This window comes from Columba livia, chromosome 3 (assembly GCF_036013475.1).
Source record: "Columba livia isolate bColLiv1 breed racing homer chromosome 3, bColLiv1.pat.W.v2, whole genome shotgun sequence".
NCBI classification, from domain to species: Eukaryota; Metazoa; Chordata; class Aves; order Columbiformes; family Columbidae; genus Columba; species Columba livia.
Genome location: NC_088604.1, coordinates 55,249,610 through 55,266,752, shown reverse-complemented (window position 1 = coordinate 55,266,752; position 17,143 = coordinate 55,249,610). Strand labels below are relative to the sequence as shown.

Genomic DNA, 17,143 nt, shown 5'->3' with positions numbered 1-17,143 from the left:
ATACCTTGAAATCATCTTCTCCAAGACACCATGCTCAAGTACGTGTGCCACCCCCCTAGCTTTATGTCCTGTTGCCAAGCCTGTGAGTAATCCAGACCTTCTCACAAATTTTCTCTTTAACAGCACCAAACCACACATGTATCAGTGGCATTTCTGCAGATAGCTGCACACAAAAGACAAAGCCTGGCAGTTACCATGGGATTCTTTCATTAAGCACTTACTGAATATACTGCATGTTTAGCCTTGAGAAAAAGAGGCTGAGGGAAGATCTTATTGCTGTCTACAACTACCTGAAAGGAGGTTGTAGCATGCATGGTGTTGGTTCTTCTTTCAAGTAGCAAGTGACAGGACAAGAGGAACTGGCCTCAAGTTGTGCTAGAGGAGGTTTAGATTGTATATTAGGAAAAAATTATTCACAGAAAGGGTTGTCAGGCATTAGAATAGGCTGCCCAGGGAAGTGGTGGAGTCACCATCCCTGGAGGTGTTTAAAAGACATTTACATGACGTCCTTAGGGACATGGTTTAGAGCTAGAGTTAGGTTATGGTGGACTCGATGATCCTGAGGGTCTCTTCCAACTGAAATGATTCTATGACTCTGTTCTATGATTCTATCCTTCACTGTCTGTTAATCTTTGCTACTTTTCCCCCTCTCCCATAATTTTCTTGCCTTCTATACAGGAATGTGAATTGTGTCAAACCATGGTAAGGACAAGAGAGTTCCTGTGCTCCAGCACCTAGCAGCAAGGTTCCATGGTTGTGTTCGGCTTGAGAAATCCCATCTTTCAAACCCTAGATGAGTAGGCATTGTTGTGTATTTTGGCAAAAAAAAAATCATCAGCTACTGCACCTATTGTTACTTATGAAAAATAGTGAAAAGATTTGAAGAAATGGGGTACTTAATCTGCCCTCCTGGTGACTGTTGGGCTGGGTTCTTATTCTCACTGAGCCCCCTTTGTGTCCCTTTAGCATGTGCAGGAGACTTCAGATAGGTGTGTTTTACAATCTCACTCTCCTGAAGGCCCATTTACACTTCCAGAGAGGTGTGAGAGGTCCCAGTAATGAAGACGGCTCAGATTATTTTTTCATGTGAAGCAAACCTTTCTGGTTTACATGTGTGTCCTGTGTACCCAGGCTTACAGGAATGGTCCCTGGGGAAGACTTGGCTCTGCAGAAACACTAACTGTACCCAGATGTCTCAGCAGAAAGATTTCTGTCCTTTATGATCCTGTATAGAGCAGGGTATCACCAGCTATACTGAAGCCCCCAGGGATGCTGATGTGACACTTAGATGCACACACTGTTTCACTTAAGACAGCAGGACTAGGAAGGGTTTGTTTCCCACTTTGATCCTCAGGTAAAGGAGCCTGAGTGACAGATTTTTCCCTCTGTTGTCCAGATCTCCAGTATGCTCCAGATACGTCAGAAAAAATCATCAGCTATCTCACTGCTCGCTTGCTATGGATGTGCCTGTTTCAAGACAGCTGCTAGCCTGGATCAGGCTGCCTGCACCGGCCCCACGTGTTCTGCAGGCTGCGGCACAGAGTTGTGGCTGCTGTAAACCTGCAGCAGGTTTTAGAAAGCTGGGAGGGGAGTTACAGTGACTTGCTGCTGGCACACTCCTTGTTAATGTGTTTGCTCACTTTCTTCAGGACGAGAATTATCAGAGAACTCAGATAACTGACAGGATCTTAGTTATAATTAGTAGCAGCTTCCTGTCTGACATACAGGAGGGGCTAACAACATTTTTCTTAAGGCAGAGTTGTTACGCTTTCCTCTAGACATGTACTTTAAAAAAAGCATTTTCTGGCAAAAAGCCTCTCCCACTTGGTTAGGACAGATGGGAGAGGAAAAGATTCTGAAGTGATGGAGCTAGAGGGTAATGAAGTATTGTACAAACTGTCAACAGTGTGTGGGCTGTTGCAGATCAGCTATTTTTGTTATTACTGACATACATCCATTATACTGGGAACTCAAAGAGAAGTCACCAGTGGAAAAATAAAAATACCAGCACAAATGTGGATGAAGTTTCTGTTTCTCCCTCCATACAAGCTGTGAAAAATCTCAGGGAAATTAGCAGAGCGTAATACATGTAGAGCCCTGAAAAGTGAGAGCTGAATCAAATCACTGCATTTATTTAGCCTGATGAGCAAAGTGTATCTGTCCACAGGGTCTAATCACAGAGCACTGATTTTCAAAGGTCCTTCTGTTCCATTTCAGAGGAATTTCAAAATGAAAATAAACATTAGTGGGACTTTAAAAAAAGGCCTAAGAAGCTAAACACCCAAGAAGAGTTTAAGATCTGCTGACTTTCAGTGAAACTGGGGTTCTGATTTGAGGTTAACTCTCCTCACAAACACTACAGAAATAAGGTACCTGAGGGGATAGCTGAGGCCCATTCTTTACAACTGCAAACAGTCCTGTACCTTTTGAGGAGGTTCAGCCTGAGGGACCCTTACCCATTGTATCTCCCCAGAAAGTCCTGCAATTTTACGTGCCAACAGGTCCTTCTAGGAATGCCTGGTCTCTTTCTCCAGGTTCTGTTATGGACAATAGATATGAGAAATGAAGTGCAGAAAAGGAGTAATTCAGGGACAAATACTGAATGATGAACTTCCATTTCACAAGCCTGGAGCCCTTAAGAGAACAAGCTACATCAAAGGTTATAGGACTATGAGATGATCCGGGGGAGTGACCAGTCAACCAAGTTAAACAGAGTTTCACAACCTGACTTAAACAGAACTTCTGGCTGTGATTTGGATGGCTTTCAGGACTGAGGGGTTTTTTTCAGTGAAAATGGTCTGTAGGTCTGAGCTTGAGGCTGGCTTTTTAGATTGATCCCAGTGGTTAACACGGCAGTCCTCTGGTGCTGTATACCACTTTCATGTCATTTTTTCCTGTGATTTCTTTTGTTTTTTACTAAATGGTAAATGTACTTCCAAATGTACAATTTTCCTCACTGAAATGGGGCATTATTAAATAATAAATAAGTAAAGTAAATAAGTACACCAAAAACAGTAATAAAAATAATTACAATAAATAATTATGCATGTGACACAAAGTGTCTTCACATCCATAAAAGAGGACTAAATATGTTCAAGGTCAAACAGTGACTTTTTTCATCTAAAGTTTATTTTTCAGAAGTGCACCTGATCTATAAGTTTCCTAATGCAAAAGTTTTGGAGTGTTGTCCCTGCTTGCCAAAACTCCCCCCTCTAACTGAACTAACTCTTCAGCAAGTGCCAGGCTGTGCTTCGTCATCTCAAATATAAAAAGCTGGAGCCAGGCAAAAGTCTGACTGCTCCTCCTACAAGAAAGGCATGATACGAGTCAAAACAGAGGCCTGAGAAGAGATTCCTGGAGATCCAGACTTGCTGGTCCCACTGGTGCCAGGAGGATGTGGCCTGTTGGACAGTACTGTTGCTCACCTCTGGGGATGGCTGGGGCTGGAATTGGTGCAGGGTGCGGGTGTTTGGTACCCTGGCAGAAGTAGGGAACAGGGCGGTAAATCTTGCTGCCCTTCCTGGCTGCCCCTGCTTGAAGGGCTTCTCTATTTCAGGTGTGCCTAGAGCTGGCCCTGCTCAGGTGGCACAGCACCACTGACACACTGGGTGCTTTATCACTATGGACATAGTCACCCTGCCTAATTTTAATTGGCACTCATCAATGGTTCAGTTTAATTACTCAACATGCCCATGAGAACTGAGGCTCTTGTGGGGCGAGCGTCTCAAGTATCCAGGCATGAAAAAGACAAAGTCAAGGGAACAGACCTGAAGAAGCAATCCTAGTTTCTCATCTATTTCCTTTCATGGAGCAGAATATGAGGTCGTACACATCAGTGACTGTCAGGTTGGGGGCCTCACTTGAACAGAATTTTGTCAGGAACTGCATTTCAGGCTGTGAATTAATGAACAAGAGGCATTTTGCGCAGAAGAAACTGCAGACTGAGTGATGCTTTTGGCAAAAGTATTGGACTTCCAGGAGCACCAGATATTATTAGCCCATCTTTTGAGGTTGTGCTTTATCTTTCTGTGTATGTGCAAAAATTTCCCTGCTGCTGAATTAGTTTGCTCAATGGAAAACTTATCAAGTCTGAAGAGCTCTATGCAATTGAGTAAAAAGCTAGATGGATGTGAAATACTTAGTCTGAGAATTGTAGGTTACAACTAATATTTAACATTTATTTATAAAGGGGAAAGAGGTCATGCAGCAGATTCCCACTATCACATTGGCCAAATAGCTATGCAAATGTCTTTTGATTCCTCCTTAATACTCGTGTTTTGCAGAAAGTCTCCCAGGGTGCTAATCCTCTGGAGTGATATTCATTCATATGAAATGAAATACGCAGAAGAGTGGGAATGACAGAAAGATTTTACTGGCATAAATGTGGCAATGAGCAAGTAATGTAGGTCAGCACAAATGAGTATAGATAAATTTTTTATATCAACAGACCATGCATTTCACAAACGCTGAGCATGAAAGGGGAAAAAAATCAGAAAATTTGTAGAGGTATTTAAAAATTAGTTGGGGTAATTGCCATGGGTTTCTGCTTTTCAAGCAAAGCAAATTTTACTGCATCTTAGTTGCAAAGAGTTAGATCCTGAATCCTTTACTGAAAGAAACAGCAAAATTCCTCCTGACATTAATGGACCTGGGATTTCATCTAGGTAGCCGACTGCAGGACAGCCAAAGAAGGGAAAAATAATAACCAATACATTTTAGAAACTAATGTTTTTCCTGAAAGTTTTTTTTTAATACATCAAAAACTTATTTTCACCACAAGGCTTAATTCTGGGACTCCTTCAGGACAACAAGCAAGATATTTGCATTTTTTTGAGATGATAGGGATATTTCCTTTGGGAAACAAATGAAGCTTAAATGAGATGTGAATAACAGAATCAGAGAATGGCTGAGGCTGGAAAGTGCCTCTGGTGATCTCTCAGTCCCCACCCCCCCTACTCAAGCAGGGCCACCTACAGCAGGTTTCCCAGGATCGTATCCAGTCGGAGTTTGACTGTCTCCAAGGATGGAGACACCACAACCTCTCTGGGCAACCTGTACCAGTGCTCAGTCACCCTCACAGTAAGAAAGTGTTTCCTGATATTCAGAGGGAATCTCCTGTGCGTTAGTGTGCGCCCATTGCCTCTGGTCCTGTCACTGGGCACCACTGAGAAGTGACTGGCTCCATCTGTCTGTTATAAACCAGACCTGAGGATAGAACTTAATATTTGCTTTTAGGACTACAGCCTGTTTTCTTTTAGAGTGTGTAATTTTCAAACTTGATAGGAAGAAGAAAATAGAAATCAAAGCTAAGAACAAGAATTCTAGCAACTATTTGTATTACTTAAAACAGTGGAAAACAGTTCCAAGAGAACAAAATTGGTGGACAGAGAAAAACAGAGAGATAGAGGCAAATGATACAGGTTGTATGTTATATGGTTCTCTGAAATTGTTCCCTGTGTGTTACCACCACATACAATGTGACCATGTGCTGCCTTTCTTGACCCCAGGTTGTCTTCGCAGACAAAAGGAGCAGCACAGCATCATTGTTCCTGCCGTTGGGGCACTGTTACTACTTCAGATCAGCCAGGGGTATCTGGTATAGGGCTCAGACTCTCATCTGTGCTGTTGTGGTTTGCTCTGACAAGGATAAGATCCTTGGTTTCACCAGTCGCTCCACCATTACCCTGGCACCACAATTTTTTGATTGTAATGAGTCATATCATGGTCTCATTCTGCTGACATCTTCACTAGTCTTTAAATTTTGCACTTCCATTTTTCATCCGTCTGATGCCTTCCAGTTTATTAGATAGGGTGGAGTATTCTAAGTTCACTGGGGAAGGCTGCCACACAGTGCAAACTGTCATGGATCTTGTCACTAGGACTGTGATCTTTTACTTTTCCTAAGAAGTTGTTCTAGCCATGTAAAAGCGGGGTCCGATTTTAGCTGGTGTTGAAAATGCCTGAAAATCATGCGCATGCCGCACATATGTATGCAACGACCATATGAGAAATTTAGATGTTCAGTACTTGTAGTTTAGAAAAATTCACAAAACGGGAATTAATGTTATAAATAAAAACATTCCTCCAAATGAGACTCAGCATTTTCAAAGCATGGTTTCCTTTCTGTTTCAATTATTCATCCTTCACAGACCTCTGTCCTGCCCAGCATCTGCCATTTTGCAATCTGTGATTCAACCTAATTTTAACATACACATATATTTACTTTGAAGTACATATTGTGACAATATTAAAATAAAAAAAGTTATTTAATCCTGTGGAAAACATACTGAAGCTGCTGACATTCTTAAAACACTCTTGCATTGTTTTTTCTGGATTTGAACTACGAAATATGGGACCAAATCTTATGTTCAAAATGCTTTTCATAGTAAGTTTCTGTCCAAAGTTTAAGCAGGTACCCGCATGTTGTGTTAGACAAGATCATACATGCCTGTCATGTTGATCACACATCCCTGTCATGTTGATCACACAGGGAAAACAAAGATTAAATGGGAAACATGACTTTATATTAATTATGGATGGCTAGTATTTCTCAGGACCTGAGGGAAACAAACAAAAGATCTTGGCTCTTGGAAGCTCTGAGTATATTGCTTTAAATCACTAAATGTGGACAATTTACATGCATAACATACCACATATCAGCATGAAAATATTTGTCAAAATTGATGAATGAAACAAGAAGAATAATGAAGAAAAATAACAGTACACATACCCCCCAGAGAACAAAATAAACAATTTAAGTGTTTGGTAAATAAATCCCTGAAGAACTCTTAGAAATGACTTACTTATTCATTGAATCAATCCATCAACCTTTTGTGATGGCATCAATTTGCAGTCCCTTCGATGTTGTTCTTCTTCCATAGCTACTGCTTTAGATACCTTAAAAATGTAGGATATCATGTAATGCATCTTTATGGAGCTATCATAAATTGTTTCGATACTCTAGGAGATATAATTGGCTCATTCTTTTCCTCAGCTCTCATATGCACATGCTTAAACTAACCATATCACCTTACAATTGTACTCCAAGTTCCCTTTTTTCCCACTTCTCTCCTTTTACTGAAGCTTTTTGGCACCCACTTTTTTCATTAATCAAAATTTAACAGCAGAGTGGGACTGTGAGATCATTTTTTAATGGAAATGGTCTCATTTATGTACTTTATTTAACATATAAACTCTTTGCAGAAAGGACTGTCTTGTTTACTTTGTTCACAGATTGCGCCATGCTTGTGTCAGAAATTCCAGTTTTTATGTACAGAATTACAGAATGCCCATCTGAAAAATAAACACTCAGCGCTTTGGGTCTCTTTAGAGAAGAAGTAGGAAAAGCTAAATAGAAAATAAGAGAGACTGCGTATGGTTTTGCATCCCCACCGTAAAATATACTCAGACAATAGATATGTGTATGTGCAGAGAAATGAGCCAACATTTAGGATAGATGAACATAGAAGCATGAATACTGAGAGTCCCATGTGAATCAATACAATTGCACGTACTTGCATGTTCTCCTAGGAATGAAGAGTTCCTTTCTGAGTAGCTGCGCGCACAGAAACCAACCATCCAAAAGTTTGCAAGAGGAAAAAAAAATCTGAGACAAATTAAAAAAGACTGAAATGTGAATCTGATTTAGTCAATGTGTCCATAAACTAATTTTCTATGAAATTTCTTCTAGTTCACCTATACCTTTTGTGGATCCACATATTCATGACTCTTTGTACTCACTGAATTCTAGTTTTAGCAAATGTGATCACACAATTGAAAATGGTTTCTGCTAGGGCTCACTGTACCTCACAGCTTCTGTAACACTGCCAACCTTTACCGTTCTGTTGAGTGTCTCTCTGTGTCTGGGGCTTTTAGAGAACATATGTAACCTTTGTGCTTCCCCTTCTTCCACTTTTGCACATGTCCGCAGGCATACCGTCTTCCATGACTGTCATTACCATCATCATGTGAACAGTTTGAAACAACGAATGTGACAAAGAGCAGCATGTTATTTGGGGAGGGTATCTGGTGTCAGTTTCAGGCAGAGGTGAAGAGAGTGGGACAAGAATATGGTTACAGGGAGAAAGAAGCAAAATATGCATAAAATAGCAATGTGGCAGAAGACTGTTGAAGAGCACAAGCTGCATATGAACATGCTTGCTCATGTTTAGCTCTATATAACCTATTTCTGAGCAGGACAAAGGCAAAGGTAGGAAAGTGGTTGGGTAATAGATGGCAGCAAAGATCCTCTTCCACTGGTGAATGCAGAAGTCTGGCTTTTGTACAGGAGATTTAATTTTGAATCGGAGATGATCGTAAGCAATTTTTTAAAAAATTCTTAGGTTTCACAGTGCTTCTGTTTATCTAAAATAATAATACTGTGGCATTTAGAAGTCCCAAGAGCTAAGTCTTCTACTCAAAAGAGAGCAGAAAAGATGGTGTTTGACAGGACCTGATGAAAAAAGTCTTGAGTGATCTTGGCATGATTTGGAACATGCTTGTAAAAGACATTATCTGTCTTGGTTTGTGAGAGATAAAGGAAGAATGCGTTTTAAAGGATCCTTGTTTTGTACATAAGGAAAGAGATGTGCAACAAAGGCATGTATGATGCTACTTTAAACTCCACATTTGGTACAATACCTTTCTTTCTAACTCAGCTATGCAAAGGTCACAACTCCAACTGGCTTCAATTGCTCCTCTTGGTGAAGGTCTGAACAGAGAGACTTGTCAGGACATGGGACCAGCCAGAGACAATTTCTCAAATTTCTCAACCATATTAGTGACTACAGGAAGGAAACACCTCTTACTGACTCCTTCTGTGTAGTGCCACTTCTATGCATGAATGCATAACAGCAGTCTAAAGGGCAGTTTCTTTTATGCATGGTAATTACCTTTAATATTCCACATAGCTTGGAGTGGACTGATTAGCATAACAACTGTCTACGTCTTTCTCCAAGAAGCAGTGAACACAGTGTTGTCTGCAGTATTATGCATTGGTTCTTCAATAAAGCCTGTCTTACCTTTAGTGTCTGTCACCTACCCACACAATCTGGGAAGAAGCCAGATTTGGATTAGATAGAAAACAAACTCGAAAAGCCTATCAATTTTGTCTCAGCTGTGTTGAAGGGACTCATCAGTAGAAAGAAAGCAAGCAATACATACACATAGACTATTCATGGGGCTATTCACCTTTGTGATAAAAATCCTCATCCTATGAGTAATTGCATTGAAAAAGAAAACAGAGGACTGGAAATAAAAATATTACAAACTGGAAGGTTTCATGGTGTATGGAGTTTTGCTTTGCCTGATGTCAGTATGCTCGAACAGAGGGTGAGAATGCAAGTGATCAAAACCTCCAGACACTGAGTTAATAGCCACCTCTGTCCGGAGACATCCAGGGATCAATACAGACTGCACTGCCTTTGTCAAAATGCTGTATGGCAGTTGAGTATTGTAACCAGTACTTAATTTAAGCAAGTGGAGCACAAATTGTTTCTCCTTACCTGACTGAAAAGTATCACTTGCGCTATAATTATGGCATAAAAAATCCTAACGATGATAATTAATGAACTCTTTTGCTAAGCAATAGTGTTAGGAGAGCATGGCCAAGTATCTTGGAATGTGTAGTGTTCTGCTCTGCCTTTACTAAATGACCTCAGGCAAGCTGTCAATGTATGTGAACTCTATAAAGACATTGCCTATGACAGGATTTCATCATTTCAGCAAAGGAACAATAAACAGCATATAAAAGAAAATTAATGCAGTGGAAATATTCACATTACATAGCTCCCTCTTAACAAGGATTACTTTTGCAATACTGTACACTGTTGGCAACTGTAAACCCATCATAAACTTAAAATTCCTGATGAGTGGGCAAAACCCCCCCTGTTTTCTAAGTGAAAAGTCTGTTGCAGTCAGCCTTGTAGAAGAAGCCTTTTAGTGTCAGTGATAATCAAAATACCTGCTATCTATGATAGAGTTAAAATGATGTCATGACCTGGCAATTTCTATTCAGCGCTGTCACATCCATGCACGGCACAGATCAGCATTGTCACCATGTAAATGTAATAGGATTCTTCATCCTGCATTGTTGCTCAGCTGGGAACAGTAATTCTAAGTTTCCGTAAGTTGTGAACAGCAGCAGGGGGGCATGAATAGCTTGGAAACCTATATTTTTTCCATTTATTTTTTTTAAATGCAAATTACACTAGTAAGTCAAAAAAATCACTTTTGTTAAAAATACATTCAGAATTAACAAATGCCAAAAAGAAAAGAAAAAAAAAAAGACACATTTGGATTGTATCCCTTGCCTTCTGAATATTTAAGTTTATAACAAAAGCCCAGCCTAGAAAAATAACATTCTTTACTGGATTTTGAGGAGGATACAGCTGTACAAATCAAAAATGTCATCCAGATACTCTCACATTACTGTGCTCTAAACTGCTTCCAGAAGAGATCTGTCCACTAATCACTTAGTTTAGTAGTCAACAGTCCTAATTTATTCTTAATGGTAGTGCTCTAATTGCAACGTAAGCAGGGTTATGGATACCGACTTCATATAGGTATGTATGTGTATATATATGTATACCATGTGTATGTGAGTGTGTGTATATCTAGTCTATATGTAATATATGAACACGCATTTATATTGTAATCCTTAATAGTTAGATATGTTTCCTATTTCCTAAGCACTTTACAAACATTAACAAATCAGACCTCACAAAAAGCCTGTGAGGCACATATTATTCCCATTTTATAGCTGGGAAGACTAAGACACAGAGAAATTAAGGCCAAATTTTCTAAATTCAAATCAGGCCTAAAAGCTACATATAGACACTTCATTAAATTGTCTGACTTCTAAAATTGCTAACTACCAGTAGCCGCTGTTCCGTGGGAAATCAGCAAAAGGTATGAAAAATTATCTTCTGAAAATTGGATTGCTGCTTAGGTGCCTAAAATGGTTCCTTTTCACATTAAAAAAAGATTTTTATAGAGATATGATTTTGATTAACTGGTATACAGGGAAAGCTAAAATACCCTGTTATGACATTTTCATTCCATTTAAAACTCTACATTGCATTTAATACTATACATCTGCTGTATTTAATACTACATAAAAGTAGAAACTTTCAAAATTTTTCAAGTTACGGGAAATTTCAGCCTGGTACTTGGAAGCTGCATGATTTTCCAGGGGGTGAAAAGCAGCTCTACCCATAATGAACTCAGGATTTCAGGTCTGAAAATTTAGATCTGAGACACAAATGGGCAATGAACGCTTTAGGGGATCAGGCCTAGGGGATGTGCCTAATCCACGCAGGAAATCCCCAGCAGGATCTGGGAACTCTTGACCCCCTGCATCAGATGATTCCTAGGTTATGCAACACCTGTCAATAGTTATTCCTGTCTATTTTATATACATAGACATACACACACACACACACTTACATATATATATATATATAAATTTCATTGAATAAATAAATACAAATATAGTTCCTGAACATGTCGCAAATCTTGTTTTCATTGGTGAATGCCTGTTCCTCTGTCCTTGTCCAGAGTTGTTGCTTGTGACACTGTATATCCATGCAGACACAGCAAAGGGCACTGGTTTGTACAGGGATGGAAGAGTGGCATGAGGGCACAGGCCATAGTTGCTTGGGAGCTGTGCTAGTCCCTGGGTTTGGCCAGCAAGGAAAAGGGAGTCACTCAGGGGCAGCATGAGCCTTTCCAAGCACTGACCTTCCCTCTTGCCCTCAAAAGCTACGTGGTCACCTCAGATGTGGTGGGTGCTTGTGTTTGCCTATGCAAGGTCTGAGCAAAGAAACAATGACAATCCAAGTTTCTGAAAAGCCTGAGCAAAATATTGTTTTTTTTCCTGATGAAAGCCACCTAAGTGCTTGAAAAAACAGATCAGATGTAGAACAAAACATATCTTCCTAGGATTTCAGAGTATTTCATATACACATTGACCTACTAGCAATATTCCCAAAGGCATCTTGTTGCCAACTACGTAACAGCACAGTTTTTTTTTTCAGCCACAATAATACAGGAAGATAAAATACACATTCTAACACACAACAGATCCCCCAAATATACCACAAAAAAGTCTCCAATATTTCTTCAACTCAGCTAGTCCCTCCCTGCCCTCCCTAACTGAAACCAAAAAATAAAATATATGGATCCCTTATGGTGCAATTAGAAAAAAAAAAAGCTCACAGAGAATTTTCAGTTGAAAGTAGATACAAAAGAGTAAACATAGCTAATACATATTCAGTTGGCCTTTGTTGATAGAAATCTGCAGATGTCTCTGTAGTTAGTAAAAGACGTTTAGAGATAGCTATAAAAGCACCTACAGTGCATTAAATAAAAACAGTGTGATTAAGAAGCACTGTTTCTGCTGCTTATTTCCAGTAGGTTTAATTATTAGTTTAGGTTACCCCTTCTCCCCACTTCAACTCCCCAAAAGGTCTTTTTTTTTTTTTTTTTTTAATTCTTATAAATTGTTTATTTCTTGACCACTGTGCAGCCTCAAAAGTAAAGCACTTCTCAGACAGCTGGCAGTTTTCTACTTGGTTGCTCTGGAGCTGTGGAGCAACAGAGCCTTATTCCCTGACATGAAAACAAAACAAAACGAAACTAAAGAGAACCACTGACTTAGAAATCGTTCAGAATTAGCAGCAGCATGTTGAGCCTAAAGGACGTTACTTCAGAAAGCTTGCACTGAGTTTCTCTGATGTGCAACGCAGTTGGGTTAAGGCAAGTATGAACTGTACAACCTTCAGGGCAAACAACGTGCTGTCTATTGACTTCTGCTGCAAGGTCATCCTGGTATTCTTAGTGTTGTGTTGACTAAGGAGACTCAACGGGGTCAGGAGTGCAGAGGGGGCTCCAAAAGCACCGAATGGGCTGGGTTCATATTTTAATCCAGATGGGCCGTGCTGGCGGTGGCTGGGTCAGAGAAGAGCCAGAAGGTGGCACCAACGGCTCTGCTCTGGCCCTCTGGTGCTGGGAGGCTGGAGGTCCAAGGTGAGGGTCTGGGGCATCACCCTTAGTAGCTGTTAGAAAGAGGGGCTGATGGTGTCCATTGTTTTTTATCTCAATGTTCAATCAGCCTTTTTTTTTTTTTTTCTTAGCACAAAAAGTGGATTTTTTTTGCTCTTTGAAGAACCATCCTGAAAGTTTCTGTGACAGGTCCTCCAGCCCATGTTGAATAGTCTCCATGTTTACTTTGACCTAGAAGAAAGAAAAAGAAATATATGTATAATCCACAATATATTTGCTGCTCTAGTGCCCTATTGCAAGCAAATGTATTCCACTGACCAGTAATGGTTCAGCAGCACATGGGATGAAGAGGACAGAAAGACAAGATGTTTCTTCACATGATCACTTTGCTCAGCTCTCTCTGGAACATTGTCAGAGAAGTCAGCACAGGTTTTCTAAACCATTCTAGGCAGGACTCGTATTTAATGATAGTTTTAACTATATGTGCAGGTGTCAACTGGAAGATGACCTGACCTGTAATAATCCATGACCTGACCTAGAATAATCCATCAGAAATGTAGCTGTCCTTGTAAAAGCAAGAAGTGATGGAGTGTGAAGATAGAAGGGCTGAATCAAAGTGCCTGGCAAAGTCACCCAAGGCTCACTTGCAAAGCAGAGTGTGTGTGTGAGCACCACAGCCCCGTACACCTGAAGACTCCTGTCCCAAACCTGTGTTTTGTAACTCCAGCTTTCAGTCTAAAACAGACAAGATGTTGTTGGTTGGTTAGACAAGGCTTAGCTGGTATTTTATTTAAATAAAATGTTGCCAATAATGTCTGAATCCCACAAACATTATGAGATGATAACACAGCAGATTTGTACTGCATGAATTTGCTGAATGTCATGGTCGTTATACTGCAGGTGCTGATTTTTGTGTCTTGCTTATGATTCATTTATACTTCAGGTGAACGGTAAAGTAGGTACCTTCAGTATGAGAAATTATCTAGACAAACATCTACAGTTTCACGCTAGGAGACCATGGCCAGTATAATGCATATGCAAACACATTAGAGAGAAAAGACAGGACCAGGTAGTAGGGCAAATATATTAATCCCTCCTACACCCTCCTGTGCCTGAGTTATTGACTCAAATTCCCACTAACATTTGGTGCAGAAACTATCGTAAGTGCCTTCTAGTGAAAAGCAATGCTTACCAATAGTCCTGCATAACAGAATACACTTAAGTGGGCGTGTGTATATATATATATATACACATATATAAAGGGGTCTGTGTACATATAGGTGTGTGTGTTTCTATGCTTACATAGTATATGTGTTTGTGTATACATATATACATAATATGCAAAGATTCTTAGACTTCACAGAATATGAGGAAAGCAAGATTTACTTTGGGGCTAAATTGCTTTTGAGCAATTTCTCCAGTGCATTAGGCATCAGCATCAGACATGCATGCTTCTTTTTTGCTTCACTTCTTTTCTTGAGCAAACAAATTTATTGTGAAAAACATAAAGAAAAATCTCTCTCCCCCCCACTCCTTCCTCCTGTTTTTGTAGCAGTGATCATGCAGTGCAGTCTTATTCCACAACCATAATTGTATTTGATCATGTGCATCAGAATCAGTGCCTTGTTTAGTCACCTGCCTGGATCACTTCCCAAGAGCAGAATTTTCTCTTGACAATTGATTTCCACCATCTTATTGTGATGTTGTCCTATGGTATGGAAATGAGCACTGACATCTCCAGCACAAAATGCCAAGAAGCTCCTTTTTAGGACATCAGCTGTGGCCACACTGCAGGGAGGTATATGAGTACCGGTTCTGTCCCATTCTGTTTAAAAAGTGTATTCATTTTGAAGAGACTGTCTAGGCTTCTTGGCTTGTACAGCATAGAGCACACTGTTGGCACTTAAAAAATAAAAAAACCCATTTATGACAGGTAGATAAATGTCACGGTAAGATTTCTTCCCACAAATACCAGTGTTTTATTTAAAACATAATTTTAAATTGAATATGTTTTTCTCTTTAAAAAATGAGCTGATTTCAATTAAATGCGAAATTGGGAGAGATGATAAGGAGAGTTGTGATTGGAATTCAAAGCCTAAAATACAGAGGAAAGAAACAAAGTGAGAACGAATCTAATAATTCTACACTATTTAAGGAAACAGTAGCCAGGGATATTCACCTCAATTCACTATCTACAGAGAACATTTTCTTTTCATAAATGAACAATTTTTTTTTCCTTAAATATCCTGTTCATTTATGGTAGTTTTGCATAACTGATGAAGTTCCACACAAATGTACTGTGTGGAACTCTAAAATCAGCTTGAATGATTTTATAAGTAGAGCTTGATTGATATCACAAATAGAAAGTAATAATTCTTTAGTTAAAAAAGTCCTGACACAATAAAAATGTAAACATGAGGAACCTGAATAAATCACTATAATTATTTAGTTGTATGTTTAAGTTTGTGTAGGCTCAGTATAACCTCCAAATCAACAAAATGAAGTGCTAACTTTAGCACACAGGAGGAAAGTGGTTGCAAAACAGTGTGTCTTAACAGTTAGCAATTGCTAAACCCAGCATTCCTTCAGGATAATAATTAAACTGTGCATGTATAAAACAGTTAAAATTGATTTAAATCACTTGGATGTAAATCTGTCTAGTTGGAACTGAAATAAAAGTTTGTGTTGATGGAATTCTGTCATGGCAATCCACTAAATCAATTCGCATCAGCAAGCAGTATGTGGATGATGACAGTGAGCTACCACATGGCTCTATAAGCCTTTAAGATTTGTACTACTTCTGTATATTAGTCAATCTGGTAAATATATGAGGGGTTCTCTATGCTCATTAATGAAATGTGTTGAAATCTGCATTTTGTCAGAATCTGTACTACTATTAGAAGCTGATATTGTTTTGGTAAACTCTTGAAAGATGAGGCCATATGTTCTCTGTCATTTTCATAGAGTGTCTAGCACACCTATTGGTACTACCACACCACAGACAATGAAAAGGTGCTATTGTGTCTTTAGAAACACCTAGTAACCAGATGATTTAAAGGCAACTATCTCCTATTTCTCTCATAAACCCAGAGCTCTACAAGAATGGCACCCAACGTGAGCCTGAACAAGAGAGGACACAGAGGTGGCAACTAGCTATCTCTATATTTTCTCAGTCTTTTGCAATAATTAGGCAGGAGAGTGCTTAATATATCCTCCCCTGCCTATGGATTCAAAGACATTTTGAGCAGTTGTGGAAATAGTCATATGAATACAGGTATACGGATATGTATGAGTATAGTTGTATCCTGGATGGATACAATTATCCCTTGGACAACAGTGAGAATATGGCAATGGGCTCCATAAAGCAGAAAGTCTCCTCTCCTCTCCTCTCCTCTCCTCTCCTCTCCTCTCCTCTCCTCTCCTCTCCTCTCCTCTCCTCTCCTCTCCTCTCCTCTCCTCTCCTCTCCTCTCCTCTCCTCTCCTCTCCTCTCCTCTCCTCTCCTCTCCTCTCCTCTCCTCTCCTCTCCTCTCCTCTCCTCTCCTCTCCTCTCCTCTCCTCTCCTCTCCTCTCCTCTCCTCTCCTCTCCTCTCCTCTCCTCTTTCTTCATTGTATGTTAAATGATTATTATCTTTTACTCATTCCTTAGAGATGTTGAACATTGTAAAGTGCAGGTGACATTGGCCAGAGAGTGAAGTCCTGTATTTTTTCTTTTCATTAAATATTGTGGAGGCTAACACTGGTGTTCATTGATGAACAAGATCCCTAGGGAACCAGACCCTTCCTCCTAACAAATAAAGCTTTAAAACATCAGGCATAGCCTGCTGTTATCATTGTGTTTTGATTTCCACTATGCAATATTGCTGTAAATAGTGCTACAAGCAGATCAAACCACGGCATGATTAATTTGACATTCGAATTTGTCACTCCACTACCTAATGGTCTGCCCATATTTATGGAGCAACTGTAGTGTAAATACATATGCATGTATTCCCGGTGCACCTCAGCTGTAAATAACAGAAAGGTATTACTAAATGCTGTAAAAGCCTCTTAAGGACAGACTACAGGAATTCTAGAGAACCTTGTCAAATACTATACCGTCAGGGGGAAACATAAAGTGTTTGTGTGACTGTGGCTGGGACA

General features: G+C 39.7%; 1 protein-coding gene across 2 annotated transcripts in view; it reads right to left on the bottom strand.

The window, feature by feature from the left end:
• Positions 1–6,584: 6,584 nt before the first annotated feature.
• The window catches only part of NKAIN2 (sodium/potassium transporting ATPase interacting 2), a 547,535-nt gene continuing 536,976 nt past the window's right edge, over positions 6,585–17,143 (bottom strand). For both annotated transcript variants that reach the window (XR_010471338.1, XM_065056828.1), the window contains one exon: positions 6,585–13,233. Coding sequence is in view for 1 of the 2 variants with exons in the window: in XM_065056828.1 (XP_064912900.1) it covers positions 13,224–13,233 (10 nt within the window). In the remaining variant the exon portion in view is untranslated. The remainder of the gene's footprint in view (positions 13,234–17,143) is intronic.